This window comes from Xenopus tropicalis, chromosome 2, assembly GCF_000004195.4.
Source record: "Xenopus tropicalis strain Nigerian chromosome 2, UCB_Xtro_10.0, whole genome shotgun sequence".
NCBI classification, from domain to species: Eukaryota; Metazoa; Chordata; class Amphibia; order Anura; family Pipidae; genus Xenopus; species Xenopus tropicalis.
The window spans coordinates 47,452,290-47,478,323 of NC_030678.2; the positions used below are offsets into that span (position 1 = coordinate 47,452,290).

At 39.9% G+C, this 26,034-nt stretch overlaps 1 protein-coding gene across 2 annotated transcripts in view; it reads left to right on the top strand.

Annotated features, from left to right (window-relative positions):
• Positions 1–1,617: 1,617 nt before the first annotated feature.
• sgsm2 (small G protein signaling modulator 2) overlaps positions 1,618–26,034 on the top strand; it is a 177,191-nt gene continuing 152,774 nt past the window's right edge. The window contains exon 1 of one of the 2 annotated variants that reach the window (XM_002935293.5): positions 1,618–1,864. In XM_002935293.5, coding sequence (XP_002935339.2) covers positions 1,808–1,864 — 57 coding nt within the window. In that variant the 5' untranslated portion in view covers positions 1,618–1,807. The remainder of the gene's footprint in view (positions 1,865–26,034) is intronic. The other variant, XM_031896765.1, reaches the window with a different exon arrangement.

A 26,034-nucleotide genomic window follows, 5' to 3' on the forward strand; every position in this document is an offset into this window, starting at 1 on the left:
TTTGTTAGTTGAACAAAGGTTTAAAATGTTATTACACTATTAGTTGTTTTGTTTCATTTTATATATGCGCTCCCTTCACACTTTTCTAGACACGTTGGAGACCCAGTCAAAGGGGTTATTTTTGTAAGAGGAGCAGCAGCATCACAGCCATTACAGCACTTCACTGGAACTTTATTTTGAGCGCTGAGGATTTGGGTATTGTATATACCTTTGTGCACCTCTATTATCTGAAATGCTTGGGACATGGGGTTTTCTGGATAATGGATCTTTCTGTTATTTGGATCACCATTCCTTTAGTCTACTAAAAATCATTTGAACATTAAATGTTTTGCCACCTATATGGATTCATGCAGCTTAAGCTGGCCATACATGCACTGATATTATCGTATGAAACCTCGTTTTGTATGATATTCGGTGCCTGTATGGCGGCTTGAAGGCTGTATATTATCAGTCATCTCGTTTAAGGCTGAATTGGCAGGTGGAGGTAGAATCCCTATTGTTTCTACCTCAATATCTGACGATTAAGCCCTGAACGTCAATGGAGGGTGGGACAGGGTTTCTGGTTAATGGTTTCCGTATAAGGGATCCTTTACCCATACTGACATAACATAACCTGATTTGAAATTACCTTGACACAAATTTTGCTTTGGGAGTGGTCTCTCAGGTTTGCCACCTGTGCCGGTTTTAAACACAGACAAAGGGACAGGCATGATGACATTGGCCCTGTGTGTCTCTGGCGTCATCGCATGATGACATTGGCGCTGGGTGTCTCTGGCGTCATCGCATGATGACATTGGCGCTGTGTGTCCCTGGCGTCATCGCATGATGACATTGGCGCTGTGTGTCTCTGGCGTCATTGCATGATGACATTGGCGCTGTGTGTCCCTGGCGTCATCGCATGATGACATTGGCGCTGTTTGTCTCTGGCGTCATCGCATGATGACATTTTCTGGACACATCATGGCAGGGACAAGGCGTTATTGCATCTGCAATTGGGAGGTTTTCTGCCCTGTTTCAGAATGTTGAAAACTGGGCAGAAGGTTTTTACCCAGCTCTAGGGCTACTTTGCCCAGCTCTAGGGCTACTTTGCCCAGCTCTAGGGCTACTTTGCCTTGTGTTCGGGTAAGTTTCCTGCCAACACATGAACTTTCTCCCAACATTCAGGTATTTAGCAGGGAAATTGGAATGTTTCTGTGGGCTTTGCAGCCAGAGCCATTCATCCTGCAGTTTAACAAGATGCCCAGATGCCTGTCCCGGTTGATGGAAACAAGCAACAAGCGCACAGAATCGCTAAATAAACCCAGTGAAGGGGCTATCCCGGAGCGGTTTGGCTCTTACCCTGCTGCAATGGAGAGCAAGGCTCGCACACACTGATACTGGCCGCACAGAGGCTTTCCCCTTCTCCCTACCCCTAACACAACTGCTGAAGCCAACACGACTTTTCCTTCACAATGGGAGAAGTGGGCGGCACCACCCACCCATGTAGAGCAGTTACCATGGAAACTGCTGGGACGCGGTCAGCCCGGCTTCTCAAGAATGACCGTAACCCACTGAGGGGCGGAGCTCAGGGGGAGGTCCTGGAGAAGATAACGGAGGAGGGGGGGCCTGGGGGAGCCCGGGGGTCTGACGTCACGGCGAGTTCTAGGCGGAATGACAGCAGCAGCATCGTCAGGAGAAGCAGCGGCGGCAAAAGCGGAGCATCACCAGCAGCCGGGCACCTGGGGCAGCGTGCTCCTCCATACACCGGGCTGGCAACCGACAGCTTCCCCTCTCTCCAGCACCGACCCACCCCTCGGCTCCCAGCACCATGAACTGCTCAGATGATAGCGCCAAGGAGAAGCTGCTGTGGAACGTAAAGAAGGAGGTACATGTCAAGCACATATATTTATATATATATACACACATATGTTCAAGCAGTCACACATAAATCATCTATCTATCTATCTATCTATCTATCTATCTATCATCTATCTATCTATCTATCATATATGTATCTATCATCTATGTATGTATGTATCTATATCTATCTATCTATCTATCATCTATCTATCATCTATCTATATCTATCTATCTATCTATCTATCTATCTATCTATCTATCTATCCATCTATCTATATCTATCTGTCTGTCTATCTATCTATCTATCTATCTATCTATCTATCAATCATATATGTATCTATCATCTATGTATGTATGTATCTATATCTATCTATCTATCTATCTATCTATCTATCATCTATCTATCATCTATCTATATCTATCTATCTATCTATCTATCTATCTATCCATCTATCTATATCTATCTGTCTATCTATCTATCTATCATATATGTATCTATCATCTATGTATGTATGTATCTATATCTATCTATCTATCTATCTATCTATCTATCATATATGTATCTATCATCTATGTATGTATGTATATCTATCTATCTATCTATCTATCTATCTATCTATCTATCTATCTATCTCTATCTATCTATCTATCTATCTATCTATCTATCTATCTATCTATCTATCCATCTATCTATATCTATCTATCTATCTATCATCTATCTATCATCTATATCTATCTATCCATCCATCATTTATCTATCTATCTATCTATCTATCTATCTATCTATCTATCTATATCTATCTATCTATCTATCTATCATCTATCTATCATCTATATCTATCTATCCATCCATCTTTTATCTATCTATCTATCTATCTATCTATCTATCTATCTATCTATCATCTATCTATATGTATCTGTCTAGACACACATATACACATGTACACATACCCACTCATATAAATACACATATACATACACAGACATATATATACATACATATACACACTCTATCACACATGCTATAAATTAATTTTTTGTTAGTGCCTTCCAGACATCAGATGAGCTGCTATCCCTAACTGTGTGCTTATATCTGTGTTTAATACATTTAAGGGGTAGTACTGCTTGCCTATAGCTGGTGTTAAACTAGAACTCATAGCATTTCCTGAAAGCAAAAGTCTACCAGTGGTTCAGAGAGTTATAATTCTGCCACAGCTGTGGAGCCTATGCTTTAGCATGGCTGGTCTACTGAAAAATATTCATCCTTATTGATTGCATGATGACTGAGGGCAGTGCACATTGTAATTTTGCAACAATAATTTGTAAATATGTATTTATACAAATCCTCAGGGTTTGTGTGCCCACACCACACTGTACTGGGTAGATGAGCCAATCTGCTAGAGAATGGAGTATTCCACTGGTTTCTGGGAACTGACACTTCCATACATAGGATGCTCACAAAATAAATGGCTCCGTGACCATCATCAGCTTGTATCTGCGGGGTTAAAAGTGAATGAGCCGTGTGTGGCTTTGAAGAGCCGATTCGTGTTCACGCTTAGTGTTTGTTGCTGGTGACATTTCAGTAACATTTGGATCCAGCACAGCCATCTGTATGTTACAGTAACAGATGTACGGATCATGACACCACTGATTTCCGTCTGACTGGCTTACCCCACTTCTTCATGGTTAAAGGGAAACTCCGGCTTCAGAACAAAAATTTGTTAAAGAGCCCCACACAACAGAGAAACCCCTAATATACTAATATACCTATAACTTTAATCTGTTTCTTCAAAAAGTATGAATAAATACAGTTATTTAATGCTAAATTTTGCTACAAAACAGTTCTCTTTCTGCATCATTTGAAATCCTGGTGGGAAGGAGGCTAAAACATTAAATGGGAGGGTCATCTTTAAATTAACTTTTGGTTATTGTTTTTTTTTTATTTTGTTTTTTTTTTAGTTTTTGAATGATTTGCCTTCCTATAACTCTTTGGAACTTTGAAATAGGGGTCAGGCAAAAAATATTGTTCTGTGAAGCTACAGTTTCATTCTTATTGTTACTTTTTATTACTTATCTTTCTATTCAGGACCTCTTCTTTTCATATACGGTACTAGTCCCTCATTCAAACCACTGCCTGGTTGCTAAGTTAATTTGAACCCTAGCAACCAGATAGCTGCTGAAACTCCAAACTGGAGAGCTGCTAAACAAAAATTGAAATAATTAAAAAACTGAGGTGAACAACCCCTTTAATGTTCCAAATTGTAATAACTGCCTCACAGCTTACAGACAGCATGGAGGGACTACATAACCAACAATGCATTGCACTGTGATGTGCCTTTCATTAATGACATCACATGTGCAGGGAATTGTGGGATTTGGAGGATGCAGGCTGAAGGCAGGCTAAGGATAGTCGACTACTTTTTTTGAGTATTAAAGTAGCCAGCCAGATCTGCAGGAGAACAGGGGGCGGGGCTTAGGTAACTGTTATAAACCATGTTATCACATTAAATGTCATGAAAAGCTGTATAAATTGTAATTGATAAATAATCCAAAGTTGCTTGAGTTACTTTTCAAAAAGCATAAGCAATGTTTGGATGGAGTTCCCCTTTAATCATAGTGGGAACTGTGTTCCTTACTTTCCAGCAAAAGAGGCTTACATTGAAACGTGCCAGATGTATCCTTTATGGGGTGGACAAGTAGGGGAAAATGGCTTGAGAGAAGCAGGCATAGGTGCATGAAGAACAGTATGAGAAAGAGATTGGTTGTTGGCCATAAATGCCTTATAGGTAGTGCAGCAGTGTAGGCAGTAGCTGATGAGAAGATATTGTGGGCAAGTAGGGTTTGTGCCTATTTATTTTCCAAATTTTTTCCAATTTTACATTGAAACTCACAGCAACGGTGTTAAATGCTCCCCTTCAGCCTGTTCTGTTGATTTATGTGCAAGTGCATGCACTGATGTAAGAGCACCCTGGAATTACCATCAACCTGGACATGGTGATAACTTCAAGGTTTCTTTACCAATCTGCCTCAATAGTCACATCTGACCAAGTGAATCAGATGATAAGGTAGTTATTAATATTGTGCACCCAAAGTGACACCGTTCCATCACAAAATACGGGGAAATAGCCTTTGCTGCAACTTATGTACCAAAGATTGTACTGGGCACTGCGCTGGGGCTTCAAAGGATAGGTTCTCAGTTTAGCTTTGGAGGGGACGGGGGAGAGTTTCTAATGGAAGAATTCAGGCATATCAAAGGTATAGAGAAGAGAGTCAGGCAGTGCTTGGGGAGATGCTACAATCTCAAATGTTATAATATGCATTGAGTGCCTGTACTCACTGCAGTTCCTACAGTCATCCATATGGTGGGATATGGTTTTAAACTTCATTCATTGTAATGCCAAGATTCTTCCATTGACTCCTATGGGCCAGTTCTACCCCAGTGTGTGAGAGTTTCTGTGCTTCACTCCTGGCTTACAAATTTTGAATCTGAAAAAAGGGCATAATTAAACATGATGTGTATCCCTCAAGTGACTGTATGGGTTGTATGTAATTGCTAATAGCAGGGTCCCCTTTACCTCTTGTATTGGACACTATCTGTATGTAATCTGCATATTAGGCTTTTACATTTAGTTGCTTCCAAACCTCTCTCGCTGAACTGTATTTTGGTTTACTGAGCAGAGTTCCAAAGGGAACATGGCAAATAGGCCTGAAATTACAGATACCATGGGACCCACATTCATGTGTACTGTATTGCTAGCTCTAGACCATATGCTAGTGAGATTTTTCTTCTTAGAAAATGTTCTGCTTCATTAATATAGGTCAATAGAATTCAGAAGGGTTCTCAAAAGCATTCAGCAATCCAATTTTCATTGGCATTTTTATCACAGTCTTGGCTCCTGACATTATTCACCCTACTGTTTGATATGTTTTCTCAAAGAAAAGCAGATTGTGAGCTGATGCACATACAGTACAGATGGAGCCATCTTTATGCATGTCTGGTGGTCCTCAATGCACCGCTTTTTGAAGGGGTTAAACACTGCAGTATGTGGCAGATGATTTTTGTTAGTCTGCTCCATCTGCACTTATGTCTGACCAATGACCCTTGTAAGGTCCTCTGCCTGTATGTGGCTTGTATGTGGTCAGCTTCAGCTTCAGAAGTGTGGCAAATGGCTGCAGTATCTATGCGATTGTACAGTTGCTGGATTTTTGAATCTGATGGGATCTGTTCTGCTTCCCCACATAACTATATTCTTTTGATATTAGCACACTTTCCTGTGTGTCCATGTACAGTATATAAACATTCTGCTAAGAACATTTCTTGGTGGGACTGGGATACAGGTGTTTGATATCAGTTAAACCTGATATTTACATAGGGTTCTACATTGTGTGTCTGAGCTTATTTTTGGGGTGGAAAAAAATCAGAAAGTCATTTTTTAATCTATTAGTTTTATAAACAGACTACACTTAGTGGCAGATTTATCAAAACACGAGTTTGAATCCCGAATGGGAAAAATTCGGATTGGAAACGAAAATTTTTGAAGATCACAAATATCACAAAAATGCTTCCGAAAAAAATGTATTAGTCACGATAATATCGTATTGGCGATCCGAAAGTCACGAAATTTTCATAGCGAATGATTGTAAACAGTGTCAAAACTGATCCGATTTTTTCGCGCTAAAAATACGAAAAAGTCGTGCAAGTGTCGAAAAAGGTGCGCAAGGAAAAGTCGCGGAAAATACGCTCATTATGAAAAAAACGTGTTCGGACGTATTCGGAGCGTTCGTGGATTAGTAAATGTGCCCCTTAGTCGTGCACACTTGCAGCATCCATTGGGCAAGATTCTTATTGGACTAAAAGTATTAATGTGTTGAGGCCTACAGGCGTGAATATGCCCACTGTAACTAGGGTTGCCACTAAGATGGTATTTTACCGGCAAATTGCCAGCTAGGGCTGGTCAATTTGTAAGGGCAGAAACCCTTCCTATAGATTCGTCACTTTCCTGACCCTCTCCATGGCGATCACACCGATTTATTTTTGATGTCCACCTCTGCCATTAACCCGTCACTGCCCATCCCCCATCCTGAAGGCTGGTATTAACGAAGAAAGGTGGCAACCCTAGTTGCAGCCTTAGTTTAGATAAATCCAAAGTTCATGCTGTTACCACAATAACCTGTTGTAAATAAATGGAAAATACTTGTGATACACAAATACATTTTCTGTTACATAGTTACATAGGGTTAAAAAAAAGTCCATCAAGTTCAACCCTTCCAAGTAAACCCAGCACACACAACCTATACTTACCTATCTACACTTACATACATAGACTGTATATACCAACATCAGTACTAACTGTAGATATTAGTATCACAATAGCCTTGGATATTCTGATTGTTCAAGAACTCACCCAGGCCCCTCTTATAGGCATTAACAGAATCTGCCATTACCACATCACTAGGAAGGGCATTCCCCAACCTCCCTGCCCTCACCCTGAAGAACCACTTACACTGCTTCAAATGAAAGCTACATTCCTCTAATCTAAAGGGGTAGCGTTTTTATGGGAAAAAAGAGCACCCCCCTATCTGTATATAATCCCCTCTAATGTTGTGGAAAAAAGTAGCCTGCATGCACAGCAATGTGCACAGTAGATTTACCAAGTCAGAAAATGGTTGGGTTGGCCTTAGAATGTCAAGCTTAATGTTACTTACATTTTGTCTCTGCTACGTATATATGAGTTTCCGGCTAACCTTTACTGATTCTCCTGCAGCAGATATTATACGGCAATATTTATTCAAGCTTCCTAAAACATTGAAGGACATCCCAGTGCAGTTAAAGGTCTAACATGCTTCCTTAACACACATGTGGCTAACACTTGCCCTTAAAAGCCCTTGGCAAATGAGTCAGAGATTGTTTCTTCATCTGTAGCCCAAGGCTCTCCAGCTGTTCCAGGTCAGATAAAGCCAGTGACTACATAAGGCATTTTCATCACCAGCTGCTGTTAGGCCTCATTGCTGTTAAGCCACTCCCCTTGAAAGTTTATAACACTACTGGAGGGTTATGGGAGCATATAATAAAGATTGTGGCAAAAGAGTAAGGCAAAAACGGAGTCTAAGTAAGGCTTAAATTTCAGGCAGAGTCAGTAACTCCTCCATGGCATGTAGTGAAAACAAAACAAGAAGAAGACACTGTACAGTAAAGGGAAAAAAAACAGATGGTGACCAATTAGTCAAAAATACACTGCTTTGAAAAAATGTTTTATGCTTTAGGTTGAAGACACACAGAGCAACTTCTTAGTAGCAGCTACTTGTCATGGCTACTAAATGATAGAAAATACCCTGCCATAGACAATACTGAGAATTGTCTCTGCTAAAACACACATAGAGACAATTATCAGTAAATGATCAGCATTTTTGTAGCTGCTACTAGTAGCTCTGTGTGTCTTCACCCTTAGGAGGACTGATTTAATGGATATCTTGCTGTATTCTATTTGTATTATGGTATATTATAGTAATCAGATGGCACACACCCTAGCAGCCCTGCACACAGGGAGCCATTCCCCTTCTGAGATATTTTTATGGCAATATTGCTTTAAGCTCAAATCTCCTTTAATGTGTAGGAAAAAAACATTACTGGATCATTCTTTTATGCTACAGGAAATCTGCCCCATGACCATTTGCATTTATATGACATCTGTCAGGCAAACAGGATTACAGAGCAATTGTAAGATTTCTAGAGTACTTAGTCTCCATGACAGCCTCCAAAGGGCAAAAATGGAACAAGAACAATGGCTGCTGACTGAGCCGACTCGACAATGGCACCAGGAGATCTCCTCCATCTTCAGATAACAGACTTATGTGCTTTCTTCTCTTCCTTTCTTTCAGTTATAGGAAATAATAGCCAAGAAGCCTGCCATCAATTTGTGTTGTTATCCCTTAAAGGTGACACCTATAAAATACACATGTTGCAGCACTACTAATAAACTCATAGCCTCAATGCTTTATTAAACAATTGTATGTTTTACTTAAAAAAATGGCGTATATTCACTTTATATTTAATTTATTAAAGTTGCAACAAAGCAATTTGCCAGACACCCCAAGTGGCTAAAATTTCAACTCTTATACCCTGGACTGCCTGGCCTGGGGTACCTTTCTTGCTTTGGGTGGGAACATCTGCAGTTCAGCGGTTTCCTTGGATCTTACTGTAATGCTCACACACCAATCTTGATTAGTGCTTGGGGTGCGTGGGAGTGGGGGGGTTCAATAGCGGTGCAGTACTCTGGAGACAAGGCGACATGGTCATGGTAAAACGTAGCAATTTTCCTTACTAGGCTGTCTTAATTAGCATCACCCAGCTCTTCTTCTCCTTTAAATGTTTCTAACATTTATTATATATTTTACTGTGAAAACCTCTATATTAATAGACCCCAAATCCACACATTTAGCCATGGGATATCAAAGGGATCATTTACTTTGATGCCGTATGCACATGCTCAAAAGGGGTTGTTCACCTTTAAGTTAACTTTTAGTATGATGTAGAAAGTGCTATTCTGAAACAATTTGCAATTGGTCTTCATTTGTTATTATTTGTAGTTATTTAATTATTTTACTTTTTGTTCCACAGCTCTCCAGTTTCAGCAATTTCTGGTTGCTAGGGTCCAGTTTACCTTAGTAACCAGGGTCTGATCTGGTATATGAATAGTAGAGGGGCTGAATAGAAAGAATTGCAGCCTCACAGAGCAATACTGTTTTGGCTGCTGTGAGCCCCAGTTGAAAGCTGGAAAGAGTCAGGAAAGGAAGGCAAATAATTCAAAAACTATAAAAAATAATGAAGAGCAATCGAAAACATGCTTAGAAATGGTCATTCTATGACATATTAAAGGTTAACTTAAAGGTAAGCTAAACCTTTAAGAAGCACCACTATCTCCTGGCTACAGTCTGCTTATAGCACTGGAAATTCTGCCTCTAGATTCCCAACAGAGTGCTGGGGGTACAAGGGAGAACATTACTGTCAACATTGTTTCTTTATGTGGCATTGTTTCTTAAAGGGGATGGCAGTGGTGTTATAGGAGTTAAAAATTTTTAAGGACACAGAAAGGTATAATGTGACACTGCTGCATCTGAAAGGACCATGTAATTCTGATCGGCAGAATTTACTTCAGTGCTCTGCTTTACTCCCTTAGTAAACAACCTTCCCATTCATGCAGCATTGCATATGCATAATAGTGTAAGCACAAGTGAATAGCCGTTATTGCTTGATCCCCTCAGTGATGCTGCACAGGTCACATACAGCGCAGGCTTTTATACATAGGCACCCAGCCACCGCTGGAGACTTGCCGTGTGTGTGTGACGTCACTTTCACTCACTAGGCGTGCAGTTAGGCCCGGTGCCTAGGGTAGCACTAAGCCTAAATACAGCCCTGATCACATAGTATGCCCAGGTTTCATTGCTGATTTTCCAGAACCCACCCATATTAGCTTCACTTCATGGTGATGCGAGGTTCCTAAGCCACCCTGTGAGCACCAGTTGGTTAATATGCAATTATTCTACATAAGGGGGTGTAGGGACCTATTTGGTTAACAATCCCTATAGCTTTAAACCCTACACTTACTTATCTAACTGTTTCTGGGCGGAGCCCCATATAACAGATTTACCTGTTTTTATGTTCCGCATTATTGGCCCATAGCTTGACCATTCCCTTTCCCACTCTAACACAGCGTTAGCAAAGGGGTGAATCTTTCTCTTTGGCTGTATCTGTTAAATCAGGTGGATGTTCCACTGAGCTTGGGATCAACAAGGCCCCAGTAAAGCCATCTTACTCCAAAGAGATCTTTATTTCTGGAGAAATTGGGGAGCAGGGACCCTGTGATTGAGGATTAGTAAGTGCAGGAAAGATATTTGTAAGGGCACTTTCTAGGAAAGTGAGATAGTCAGCTTCAGTTAGCAAGAGCAGCTTTCAGACTCAAACTAGGAGAGACAGCAGGGCGTATTCTCCTAACAGGCTCTACTGCCTTAGTGAAGGGACCATACTAGTGACAAGGGTATAAGGCTTAGTCTTCTCCCTGAGCCTGATGTGTGAATGATGCAGGGGGTGAACAATGCAGGGATTAAAAGGTGTGAGCAACACACGGGATTACATGTAGAAACAATACAGGGGAGTTACAGCCTGAATCTGAGGTGTGAACAATGCAGGGGACAAGTTAATCTCAGTACTGATACCATTTAAAGGTTACACAAAAATAAGTCATCAAAGCAGCCAAACAGGTGGGGGGCCACACATAGGGGGGTTGCGGGCTGCCAGTATTACTGCATAACCCTGTGGACGATAAACTAGTTCAGTTTGAGTTTGCTGCAAGAACCTTCTGGAAGAAGTCAAGCCATGAGACATAAGGGACAACTCAGTACTCAGTTAGTTATTTTTTAGATTTGGAAAATAAAAATATAGTGTTTTAGGAGCCCACAAGTTGGCCAATCTATGTGCATTAAACTAATCTTGTACTGTTCATTCTCCTTTAATTGCAATACAAAGCAGTATTTGTCTGTCCCTTTCAGTGATAACTCTGACATCAGGAACTAGAAACAGCCCGGGTAGCCTGCTGATCTGTTATCTGTAGACCAGTTTCGCTATTTTGGGGCTCATAAGGATAGTGCAGGGCTTTCTGATCAGCACATATAGAGCCAGTGACCTGGATACAAGACAAAAGCATTTTGGTGCACTACACTGATACGCCCCTATAAGAATAAACCATTCTTTCGTTGTGGAATCTGATTAGTAAATACTCTGGCTGTACTTAAGACTCAGTGGGTGAACCTTAGCTATAGCATATTTCAAATAAATGAAAATGTTTGGAAATTTTCCTTTTGCAGCATTCCTTCCACTTTGCATAATACTGAGGATTGAGTCTGCTCAAGCAAAATGCTTTTCTCATAGGAGGGCTGGGAAGGAAACCCAGTATTCCTCCTTTTTTCCATTTACATGGAATACCCTATATAAAATTTGACAAACTAATTTTAGGTCTTTAAAATGTAGATATCACATTCTATTCAGTAAAGTGAAAGAATCGCTCACAGGTCTAAGAATGTAACCAGTGCTTTCCAGCAACAGAGATTCTCTGGTAAATGATGAGAATAAGGGAAAGACAGAAAAGCAATAAGGACACAATCAAATAATGCACCCAAAACTCATTATGTCACATCTGGATAGCTGCTCAAGGAACCTCAAGCGTAACTCAGAGAAAAGCCCCTGTAGGCACAGCAGATACTGTTTTTCATGGAAATAGTGATTCTTTCTCTCATCCTTCCTTGTTACCCTTTACTCAAGCGACTGTGACTATTAGCAGTGTTGGTTTAATGCTTTTCTGCTGGTCCAGTCAGTATACTTGTTTCCACCAGTATCTCTGCTATTTGCATGGCTGCTTGACATGGAAACAAATCACCAGTGAACATAACATTAACCCAACGAAAGAGAAAAGAGGAAATCATGGGTTGTACATTTAATTCCTTCTGTAAACCACTGGCTTTTATTGAATCTGTCATTTTGTAAAACTGACAAGCCTGGATAATACAACTACCGACACTGCCTCTAGCAACATAGGATTTTAATATTGTAGGACAAAGAAAGAAATGTTCCCTGCTGTGCTGGACTGGAGGTGGAAGGTATTGGTAAAGACAGGAGGTAGAAATGTAAACTCCATCTCAAAGCTCAACAGCTATTCTTTTGATGGGAAGCAAACAAAGAAATAGAAAGGTCAAGTATTGTTGGTTTCATAATGCAAATATAGTTACGTAACAGTGATAGCACAACTGTATGGTGCTACATTATGCACAGATATACAATATAGGAGAGATCAGATGTTACACAGATATACACATGAGTCTACTGCCCTAACTAACAGTCTACTTCATTGCTTAAGAATTATAACCATTTGTGTAGTTGTGTATTATTTGTGTAGTGCTGGACTGGCAAAATATTCATTATAGTACAATTACAACCCATTACTGTTATAATGTCAAGTCATTACCAAGGATTAAGCACTAAAAGCATCTGAGAGTTTCTTGTTATAATGGAAGATTGTTCCTGTTAGTGTACCCATAAAACCTGCAGATTTGGGCAAAGTTAATGTACTCTATGTAGCAGAAAGAAGGACAAAGATGTGAAGATATATAGATGCAATAGGGAAGCATCATTCCTTTGCCTGCAGTCCTAATAAGAACATCAGCCACTGTATGCACCTTTCTGTTTTTCACTTTTATGCTCTCCTCTCTGTCGAGCTTATGATTTATAATTCTCCGGGAAGACAGTAAAACTATTTCATATTTATCTGACATATTCTAAGTGGCATTTTTGGGCTTAAAATCACTTTCTCACGAGTAAAATATAAATTGTGGGTTTTATATCTTCAGCTGGAAAACCAAATATAAAAAAATACTTTTATAAAACAAGGTATTTATACAGTGATGGTTAAAAAAACAGCCAGTTTCACACAAAAAACAAGTAGGTTGGAATTTTTGGAGCTTGCAGGAAAATACTCTAGGGGTCATTAACAGTTACATGCTAGTGCACCAAGGGGCTCCAGCTCTCTGCAATGTAGGGCAGGCTGCAAAGTTAAAGCAACATGACAGATTGCACCTATAAATGACCTCCATTGCCTTTATTCCTCTAAAACAGTGCTGTCCAACTTCTACGGTGCCGAGGGCCGGAATTTCTCTAGCATACATGGTGGAGGGCCACTAATGGAAGCCAGTTTTGACCACTCCCCTTTTTGAAACCACACCCACTTCAAAACACACCTATTTTATCACAATGGTGGTAGCACAGCAAAATCCCAAATGCTTGGTCCTTACTGTGGGGATATCAACCATCATTCATATGTGAAAGAATTATGTCATATTAAGATATACCCTTAAATTCCATATGCCTCCTCCTCCCCCGTGGATAGCAGAGCAACCCCCAGTACATAATTACACACCTTTGGGACCATTTAATGGCCAACTGCTAACAAACTCCCACAACAAACCCCTGCCAGGTTCACCTCCCACAAGCAGCATAGGGCAAGCAGAGTATGGCACACACAGGCAGCACTCTGCCTGTCCTATGCTGTCTGTGTGTGCCATACTCTGCCTGTCCTACACTGCTTCTTTGTGCCATACTCTGCCTGCCCTACCCTGACTGTGTGTGCCATACTCTGCCTGCCCTACCCTTCCTGTGTGTGCCATACCCTCCCTGACCTATGCTGCCTGTGTGTGCCATACTCTGCCTACAGTACCTATGTCTGAGGTGTGAAGAAGTGAACAATGGGAGTGATTACAGTCTGAGCCTGAGGTGTGAACACTGCAGGGGGTGAACAATGCAGGTATTAAAAGGTGTGAAAAACACAGGGGATTACATTTTTAAACAATACAGAGGGATTACAGCCTGAATCTGAGGTGAGAACCATGCAGGGGGCCAGTTAATCTCAGTACTGATACCATTTAATGCTTACTCAAAGGTAAGCCATCAAAGCAGCCAGACAGGTGGGGGGCCACACAGAGGGGGGTCGCGGGCCGCATGCGGCCCGCGGGCCGCCAGTTGGACAGCACTGCTCTAAAACAACCACAGTCTTAGCCAATGCATAGTTACATAAAGGCTGTTTTTATAATAATCTTTTTAGCATGCTGTCCACATTTGTAGAGTTGACTTTGTGATGGGTGGCCTCCAGATTGTCCACAATTTATTACATTTTTCAAATGGAGTGCTGACTTCAAGGATTCACTGTGCAACAGCGCCAAATGAACTAATTCCAAAAGAACATAGTTTTAAGGAGCGTGACGTAGGAGTGTGAAGTCTGTGGCTGTCTAGTGACTTTGCAGCAACCAAAGCAGATATATGGATGCCCCTTTTGAATACTGAGAGAGCAAGGGATTAGTGACACACTGGAAGCAGAGTCTCCATTACATTGTAAAGCAGAATAAGTAATAATAATAATATTTTTATAGCGCTTCTTTCCTGCTATTTGGGCACTTTGAGTATTTCTGAGTCTGAAGTACAAAGGGGATGGGAGGGTGCATGAGCAGCCTGGCTGCTGCATTTTGTACCAACTGTAATAGGTTAAGATCTTTTTTCTGGAGGACCATAATATAGGGCATTGCAGTAATTTGGTCTTGAGGTTACAAAAGCATGGATTCATTTTGGCATGTCCTCCACTGGAATTAGATGTTTAATTCTTGCAATGTTCCTGAGATGGAAGAATGCTGATCTGATGGTAGCTGAAACCTGACGTTTTAGGGAGAGATCACAGAGAGATTTAGAATCACACCCTGTGTGCGTACCTGCTCTAGTTTAGATTAACTCCCCTAAGTTTAAATCCACTGGCTGCTCTCCCTGCCATCTTGTTATCTTACTCTGCCCTGCAATTACAAGTACTGTCTTGTCCGGGTTTAGTTTAAGCCAGTTCAGGTTCATCCACACTTTCAGATCAGCTAAGCACTGATTGATTGTGGATACTGGATCCCTATTGTCCAGTTTAAAGGACAAGTACAGTTGGGTATCATCTGCCTAGCAATGGTAATTAAGTCCATTTTGCTTTATGGTATTTCCGAGTGGCTGCATATATATGGCAAATAGTCTTGGTGATATGATTGAGCCCTGTATAACTCGTAAGCTAATGGGAGTTTAATGAGTGTAGTCCATCTGTTAACTTTTGTGAATTGCCTGACAAATAAATATTGGAACCAGTTGGGCACTGTACCCTCTGCACCACATAATGTTTTTAACAGTTCTATTAAGATGTTATGGTCTGCAGTGCCAAACACAGCATAGAGATCAAGAAGGATTAGGATGGAGTATTGTCTCTAGAAAGTGATTGTGTTTCCTTCTAAAGCCAGACTGGAGCTTGTCATAGATCTTGTTGTTTAAGAGACTTAACTTAACTTCCAACCTGGTGGCGACTGCCTTTTGTATAACTTTTCCTAGAAGAGGGAAGGTTGGAGACTGGTCCATAGTTGGCCAGGTTCTCTGGGTCTGGAAATAGTTTTTTCATAGTAGAATTTCTCAGGTTTGATAATTGTTTCCTTAAGTTTTTCTGGAAATATGCATGTTACCAGAAAGCAATGGGCAATTTTATGGACTGCTGGGGGAATGTGGCACATGTTTACTAGTCATGGAACTGTAGGGTCTGGGTCAAGATCACGAGTGGTTGGGGGAGAACTTTGAGGATTTTTACAGTTTCATGCTCTTCAGTATTACTTAATGTTGAACATGTTTTTGGGAATTTGGCATCTACCCTGCAGGGATTTGGGAGGGGTGCAGTGTTTTCAGACTTAATTCTGGTGTGGTACCGATGTTATTCAACACTTAAATGTGCTTAGTGTTTTAGAAGACAATTGGCAGTCATAATAAAAAGCTCTTTTTTGAACATTTAGGGGCACATTTACTAATCCACGAACGTCCGAAAAGCGTCCGAATGCGTTTTTTTTCGTAATGATTGGTATTTTGCAACTTTTTCGCAAATTGGCGCGAATTTTTCAAGCGCTCAATACGAAAAAGTCGCGACAATTCGCGAAAGTCGTAATGGCTATGAAAAAGTCGCGACAATTCACGAAAGTCATAATGGCTAGGAAAAAGTCACGACAATTCACGAAAGTCATAATGGCTATGAAAAAGTCGCGACAATTCACGAAAGTCATAATGGCTATGAAAAAGTCGCGACAATTCACGAAAGTCATAATGGCTATGAAAAAGTCGCGACAATTCGCAAAGTCGTAACGGTTACGAAAAAGTCGCGACAATTTACGACAAAAGTCGCAAAATGTTCGTTTTCCAATCCGAATTTTTCTCATTCGGATTCGTGGATTAGTAAATCAGCCCCATAGTCTCAAAAATATCTAAGGAAATGGGCATTATATAAATTCCCTGAGAAAATACAGGTATAGGATCCCTTATCCGGAAACCCGTTATCCAGAAAGCTCCGAATTACGGAACGCCCGTCTCCCATGACTCCATTTTAATCAAATCATTCAGAATTTTAAAACTGATTTCCCTTTTCTCTGTAGAAATAAAACAGTACTTTGTACTTGATCCCAACTAAGATATAAATAATCCTTATTGGATGCAAAACAATCCTATTGGGTTTAATTAATGTTTTATTGATTTTTTAGTAGACTTAAGGTATGGAGTTCCAAATTACAGAAAAACCCCTTATCCGGAATACCCTTGGTCCCGAGCATTCTGGATAATGGGTCCTATACCTGTACTCTGAATTGATGTTATTCTAAAGTGGTGCCTACTCGAGTATCTTCTACCTTTTAGAAGTGTCCTTGGTGACTTGTAAGATATTTAAATAGAAATGAACCCACAGTTCTATAGGTAATCCTTTCCTCTGTGGTAGGAAAACTTGAGGATAACATTAGCTTTCCCTAAAATGTATGATTTTTGATAAAAACGGATTGTACCATTGTACATTGTAATAGCTATTCAATACAGTGTGTCTGTTCTCTGATGGCCCTGATTCCTGAAACAGGCAGGTAACACATAAATAAAAATAAATACTACTGTCAATAGCAATAGCACTTACGCTTACAAATAACTAAAACAACCAACAAATTTGCAATTAACAAGTATTCAAATGTAGCTTAGAATTTTCTTTTATTGGGCAAAATAACTGTTTCAGGGTAGAAGACCACTTGAATCATACACAGAATATATTGATTATTTTTTATACACTCTCAGACGTATTCACAGTACAAAACAGAGGAGCAAAACATCCTAAATTATTCTTTGAATCAATACTCAGTTTATACATTTAGCTGCCAGTTATTGAAGTGCAATAAGAGGTAATAGCTTACTCAAGGCACAGAAGCACCCCAGATGAGATGTATAAATGAGAATGAGTATGTAGCTCCAAGGTCTGTAAATGGCTTGGTGCTGGATACTTGTAGACTGAGAAGCACTGGTGGCTTTGTTTGGGGCTACTGTGCACCGCACAACTAATCAGTGAGTTAAAAAGAAAATTATTTATATTGCAAAAGTGATCAGAAGAGCTCCCTGAGCAATTTTACAATAAGTTATACGTTGGGTATAGGTCACCTTTAGTAAGTGTTTTGCAGTCTGTTTATTTCTCCTTGCTATATTTCAGATTTTATATATGAACCACTAACATACAGCTCTGAGTGCAGTACTGAACTTTATTTATATTTGTGTGTAATACAGTGGGTGCTTTGCGATTGCGATTCCGGGTATATTATTTGCTGGCTAATTAGCTTTACCTGAAATTATGGTCACATCTTTATGTTGCATCAGTTTGTAAAAAAAAAAAAAAACAGCCTTCAAAAAATCTGTATATTTACAAGCAAGGATGATTTTCTTTTATGTCTTTGTCTTTGTATTGCATCTTGCATACAATATCAGCTAATTAGCCAGTGCTAAAGTGGTAGCCCAGATATATAATTATGGTATAGAGATAGAACTAATGGATTAGCAGGGATCTGAAGCTGATTGCACAGAATAAATTCTTAAGGCCGATGTCCCACGCAGAGATAGGTCGCCGGTAATAGATCTCTGCTACTGTGGGCGACTAATCTCTCCTAAATACCTTTCCTCCGGCAACAAAGGAAATCATAGGTGGAAAGGCCTACCCATCAATTTGGTTTTCCGAAGTTGCCTGTAAGAGGAACCTTTGTGTGACTTTGGAAAACCGAAGCGATGTTTAGGCCTTTCCACCTGTGATTCCTTTTGATGCTGGTGGAAAGGTATTTAGGATACTTTAGAATGTGTCCACAATGGCAGCGTTCATATCCAATATATTCCTGTGTGGAAGGGTAGATGTGATGGTTCTGCATCACATGGATCTGCTTACTGGTTGTGCTGCGTCACATGCTCATTATGGGATCTGTATGCCCCAACATGGCCATCTGCACCGGGACCCCTCTTGAGTTAAAGTTTTCAGAAAGAAACGTTCTAACCTACATTGAAAACCAAATATTTGCAGCTTTATGTCCACTGGTGGATGGGATCAATAAATATTTTCATTAGGTTCCAAAAAAATAACATTCAAAGAAAGGAAAACTAGTTCCCACAGAGGAATACTCTTTTGCATATTTTGTTCATTTAAAATGTTTATTAAATCCCCCCCCACCCATGTCCTAGGCTTCAAATTGTCATCACTGAACCAGCCATTCATCCAGATTTATTGGATAGTCGAACTTCAAAATTGATGATCTCATTTGAATCAGAATACCCAGGTGATGCATCCGTTGCAATTGACATTAATTGCTTGTAAATTGTCTGGCTTAGATTGAATTGCTGACACTCCTCCTTTTGCAGTAGGCAACAATCTAATGGGCCTCATTTGTTTTCTAGAACTGGTAGTGGCCGGATATCTGGCAGTGCTATCTATCCTCTCAGCATAAAGTGACAATATAACCCATAAGGCTCAATCAGTAGTTCATAGTAAGGTATAGTGTACATGTGTCCCTTGGTTATCCACTGATAATTCTTAATGGGTTGAGTGATTAAAAGCCACATTTTCTATTTTTTTTTACTTCACAACATTAATGCAACTGAAGGTACCTACACACACACAATAGGTACCATTTTATTTAGTACCAAAACATCAAGGTAAAATAAACTTTTTTGCATTTCTAGCATAAAATATTGCTTGCAAATAGATAGATAGAGCTATTGGTTTCAGACATTGTAATCTTTGTATACTCATTAGATAAAGTCACTTGGTATGCAACAGGAAATATAATTTATAAAAAAGTGATAGTCTATGAATATGTTGCTAATTCCTGGAAATGAGATAAATGTATGCTGAGAAATTATTTAGCGCCTTAAAAATTATTTTTGTATCTGGTTATAAATAAAACTATGTTCTTCCCCCCATTTTAGCTGCCTTACAATAGTTGCCTTTATTCACATATTTCCTTTATATTAATCCATTGTTCACAAAGGTTTGGTAACCTCTGAGATATGTAATTGCCCTTAGTAAGTGGAAAGAGCAGCAAATAATACTGTACTGTTAAATGCATGAAAGGAATAAGCACTTCCTGTTCATTGTACCTATGTCCTTCAGCGCATCCAGCAATCAAGTTGCTCTACAACAACTGCCTTATAGATTTACATGGTAAGTTAAGAAATCCATTGATAACCTTCAGTTATTCATTTTTATCCTGTAGGCTGATGTCCCATGGAGAGATTTAGTCGCCCACAATAGATCTCTGCTAAACATTGCCTTTTCATGGGAAACAATATGAATTGCCGGTGAAATTGTCTATGCATCGCTTCATGTTGCCGAAGTTGTGTGAAGTTGCCTCTCAGCGGAAACTTTGTGCGACTTCAGCAAACCAAAGTGATACGTAGGCCTCCACCAGCAATTCGTGTTGTTGCCAGTGAAATGGCATTTTGGAGAGATTACCGTATATACTCGAGTATAAGCCGAGTTTTCCAGCACTCAAAATGTGCTAAAAAAGGTACCCTCGGCTTATACTCGAGGCAAGTAGCAACGTGCGTCACGCATGGGGGGGGGTGTGCGTGACGTGCGTGCGTGCGCACCCGATGGCTGGAGAGAATGAATTACAACATAAACAAAACATACCAGCAAGGGAGGTAGGGTATTTCATTTTATAACCTATGGCTAAAACATTATGAAACATCAAACATTTCTGAATTTTACATGGTTTTTGTAAAACAGTAATGCACAAATTATTTACTAAAAGTTCTAAATTAACTCCTACAAGCAGTGCACATTTTCTGTCCTAAAAACCTCACATTTTTTTGCATACTGTATAATAATTCTATAAGCTTGTACATCAGAGCTGTTCTTGTTTTCTTTATAGTGGGGCTAATTATCCAATAAATACAAAGAATTCTGTAGAGCCACATCTGCCTACAGATCATTACATTACATTCTGTACATTATTGTTTTCAGTGTCCTCTTTGCAAATATTTATTATTTTGTTACATGTTGCCTGATTTTTGCAGTAAACTAAACCACTTAATTAGTGTGAGTTTTTGTGTAGAATAACTTGTCAGACTATAACATGTTAATAATTAAAGAAGACTGTAAAAGTTAAAACGATTGGATAAGTAATCCGGCATTTTCTTTTAACTGAATAATAAGGGTTCAGCCCCATCAGGTATTGCAAAATTAAAATGATAACATTTCGATGGATGGCCGGTTGGACAAGTAATCCGGCGCTGCCCTTACTACTCTGCCCTTACTACTCGGACACAAGCTAGTGTGCAGGTGTGTTAAAAGAAATAGATGCCTAGGCTTATACTCGAGTCAATAAGTTTTTCCAGCTTTCTTAGATAAAATTAGGTACCTCGGCTTATATTCGGATCGGCTTATACTCGAGTATATACGGTAGTTTCCTGTGGGTGAGTAAATCTCTCTATGGGACATCAGCCTAAAGAAGAAGAAAAGTTACAACCACTGGGGTGGGGGGGGGTAAATATTAGACACCTCCACTGATTGTAATCACTTAGCTGATACCCTGGGCCAGTGCTCCCATTAGAGAAAGTTGCACCAGCCCGGGGTACATGGAACCGAGCGATCCTCTTTCTTCACTCGTCTTATTTTGGAATCCTGGGGCCGGCACATGCGCAGTAGAGTAAGAAATCGGTCTTTCTTGTTTTAGTGCAGCTTTTTTCACTCTATCGCGTATGCGCAAATGCACAAGAAGGGAGAGGATCGCTTGGTTGCAGGTGCCCCAGACTGGTGCAGTTTTCTGGTAACAGGAGCACCGGCCCTGGGTATCAGGTAAGTAAGATCACTGGGGGGGGCTAACATTTTGGCACCCCCCAGTAATTAGACTTTTGCTTCTCCTTTAAGAAAATATGAATGCATGAAAGATCAAATCTGACGTAAGGGATATACTGAGCAAATGTACATTTTCAAAGTAATTCATTTATTTATAAAAATGTTTAGGAAAATAACAGTTTCTGTATAGTCTGTGGCCGTTTATTTAAATACAGACGTTCAAGGAATTGTTTGGAGCATACCTAGGTTAGTTCAGCATTATGGAGCTGCTAATGATCTGGTCATAGCGGATATATATAACATAGGGGTTTATGTTGAGGGTTCCTCATTAGAAGTGTGAATTCTTATTTAAACCCTAACAGTGTGCATTGAGTTTATAACTCATCCCTGATTACAATCATCGCTACTAAGTAACATTTAACTTCTTGATGCAAGCTGCTTCAGATAGTGTCATAGTGGGCAACATTTTGTGGCGTCAGAAGCAAATGCAAAAACCTGTGTGTAATTGCTGTAGTGGAAGGCCTTAACTTGAGGTGGAGGTCTGGCAATTAAACTGATTATTAATGGCAGCCTTGGGAAAGTTTATGCAAATACAGGCACTGGCATTGTGTTGTGCTGGTAATCAATCTATACAAAATGGTTTCCCTTGTGCCACATTTACATGATTTGCATAACATGTACAGCTGTTATCTACTTCTGGAAAATAATTCCCATGTTACACTCCTAGTACCCCTGCTAACTATACCTCTGCTGTCAAGGCAATGGCCTTTTCCCTTTCGGCACGCACAGCAGGTTTATAGCCTTTGGTTTGGATGTCTGCATTTTAATGCAATGATCTCTTGCACGCTTTATGTCTCTAGTGGTTCTCATATACTCTTCTCCTGGCTCTGACATTCTGTCTCCAAGAGTTTTGGAAAGCCCAAGGACTCCTAAGATTCACACCAAGCCTCTGTCACTTCACCATCATGAACCACAGAAATGGAATGAAATTCATTTATGGAGCATTTTTTATTTTTTTTTGTGCTTGAATAATTGTGTGTTCTACCAGTATCTTGCCAGAATAAGCTAATGGTCCTTGAATTGCCCAAAAGTGATTGTTCTTTGACATACCACTTACACATAGGGTGCATTCATATCCTAGGCCACTTCCAAGCCAAACAATCCAGTTGATACCAGTATTGCACCCACGGAAGGGGTTGTTCCCTTAAATTTTGTGTTGCAATAAATGAGTTAAAGGCATTTGACAGTAATTGTTGGCATGCTTCTTCCCTCCTTAAGGCTCAAGGTCCTTTAATCTTTCCACCGCTAAACTAAAAATTGAATCACAGTATCAATAAATAGTGGAAAATGTTATTTAGTATTATTTATCTTTATTTTAACCCACCACTTTAGTTTCAGTCAAAATAGAATACATCGCAATAAATCTCCACATGCATTTCAAAGATAAATATCAACATATAAATATAGTTCAGTACTACAAAATGTGCTAAATCTAGGTGCATAGTCAACACAGATATACGATCTCTTTTCTGAAAACCTATTATCCAAAATATTGCTATGCCATTCCCAATTTTGTCCTGTTTAAAGATCTCAATAACACTTTTGCCTAATTTGCTTTTCTTCTGTAACAATAAGACAATAATAATAATAATACCCTGCACTTGATACCTGTATGTAACACCTGTGAAGTTATGCCAAATGGTCGTGTACCCACGGTCTCCTGCGCTAGAGTGGCACAGCCACCACTGACTTCTTCCACATGATTTGGTTCTGTCCCCAATCTTTCTGCTTCTGCTCAGCAGTAATAGACTTTTTAGCAGAGAACTTGGCCTTCCCCAAAGTGGTCACCCCAGCAACTTGCCTTTTGGGCATATTGGATGGCATCATCCCACAGATTTACCCCAGACTTTTTAAACTACTACTACTCTTTAATGCTAAAAAAACACTTGCTATACATTGGATGGGTCCAATACCACAGTGAAGGCCTGGAAACAATTAGTCAATAAAGTGATCCCCCTGTATAAATTAACATATCAAAATAGAGGATCAATACCAAATTTGATAAGGTTTGGGTGCCCTGGTGTGACCTAGACGATTCAGTCAACTACAGTAGTAGTACAGTAGTAACTTTTCTTAAGTATACCTTTGCTTTCATACTTTAAATCACTCCTAATTACACTGGAGAGCAGCCTGTTGCCAATTCCATTTAAAGGAAGGAGGTTAGTTCATATAATGTCTATTATTGTATAAACTGAAGTATTTAAGACAGGGCCATGCAAACTGATCAGCTCTATATGTGACTCACAATCATTTATTTCTCTCTGTTTGATGTCTCAATTTTTGTTTGTTTTTGTTTAAAAACAAAACAAAAAAATAACTAAAAAAATATAGTGTACCTTAAAAAAAAGGTCTCAATTCTTGCTGATGGCAAAGCCTTAAAGGACAAGGAAAGGTTAATATAAATTAAAAGTAAGTCTAAAGGCATTCTTTTTAAGTACTTACTGCATATCTAAATTCCCAGATCCCTGCTTGCTTCTCTGAGATATGGTGCTGGCAGCCTACAGCAGTGTGAAGACTACAGTGACATCACTGAAATCTCTCTTCCCTTCCTGTAGGTGCCAGCGGCAGCCTTCCTATTCTCTGAGCATGTGTGTAACTTGATCCTGTCTCCTGTTCTGAGCTACACATGCCCACCAGCCAATCAGAAGCGGATCTGCCAGAGGGGAGGGGGGGGGAATGAAACACATGTGCAGTATGAAGCAAGGAGGGAAAGGAAGGGAGAATACCTTTTTAGAGATGGCTGCCTGTTCTAGAAAATGTGAAGTAAGTGTGACTGAGTAAATATTTGATTAGGTGAGCCAAAAGTGTGGCGTTCTTACTAAACAATAGGAGGACTATTGGGCAGTATGCTTTTTAAATTTTGACTTGCATTCTCCTTTAAGTTATAGTATTTTGCATAAAAGAAGGGTCCCATATCCTTAAAACCCCAGTCCCAGTGATCTTGTATCATACATACCATACCTACACACAGAGACACTTCTGTGATGAAGTTTAGAATCTTGACTCAGGTGTAAGTGTGCGGCAGGTTACTAGGGGTAGCAAAAAGTGATTGCGCGATCTGCACTAGCGTTGCGGCCCTCTCATTGTCTCAGAAAGCAGAAAAGGTGAGCACAGTGGGTGAGGGCAGCAGCATTGGCACGACCGACTATCGTGATGTGGGATGCACATTGCCCCTACCAAGCTTCTTGTTGGTCAAAAGGATTTATTGATCAAAAGTAATTAACTGTGATGCAAACCTGAATGATGGGAATTGGGGAACATCATTCGAGTTTGTTTCTGTTACAGAGGGGATTTCAATACTGTGTCTGGGAGATCTGGGGGTTTTTAAAATTGCAAGGAAAAAATTATTATCCAGGATAAGGAGTGCAAAATAAAGGTACTTTATCTCCCTTGTACTGTAACAAGTACATTCTTGCCTAGCCAAGCACTGTGTCTGTGGGAACAGTAGCGAGCAGTTGTAGAACGGCAGTAATGTCCTGGCAGCCTGACAAGGAGTTTGATCCACATCTGCTTCACACAATTCCTGCTCTTTGATTTACATTCAGATAATGTTGGTTGAAACTTTTGGGTTTGCAGGTAATTGTCTCCACAAAGATTTAGGCAGAGGTTCTGTTACTACTATTGCTACTTTGCAATTGGTCTTCATTATTTATTCCTTATAGTTATTTTACTTACGTGCCTTCATCTTCCACATATTTCCACCTTTCACACAGGGGTCACTGACCCTGTCAACCGAAAAACTATTGCTCTGTGTGGCTACAGAACTGCTAAGCAATAAGATAAATAACTGAAAAACAAATAATACAAATAATAAAAAAATCAGAATATCAATGTCTACATCATATTAAAACTTCATTTTTAAGTGAACAACCCCTTTAAGGCATGTCTCTCCTGGCATTTGTTTGTGTGATGTTCACAACACAAGGCTGTTTCTCACACTCGGGTGTTGCTCTACACCCTGGGCACCTGGATCTTTATTCTCATATCATAACTTTGTGGTACAAGTAAGAGATTTTTTTGGGTGATACCTGGGACATCATGATCAAATTCCATGACTCACCATCTATTATTTTTGAATGTGATATCCTGACAGCATAAGGATGATTCATTTAATAACCCTGTCATTAAGAAAGATCTTAGAAAGAGGGCTTGTCAGGGATTTAAAGATTCTGTTACTGAGAATGCTAGCAAGATAAGATAATATTCTGAGACTGCCTGGGGGTTATGGAGTAACATGGTCAAGGATTGCCTCTGACCAGTAACCAATAGCAACCGACGAGATGTTTGCTTTTTTGTACTCACAGCATTATTAACCATGTTATTTGCTGTTTTTTTTCTGTGGGTTACTTACTAAAGGGCAATTTCTGTCCGTATTACTGCAGTTGTGGGAGTAGTCACAATA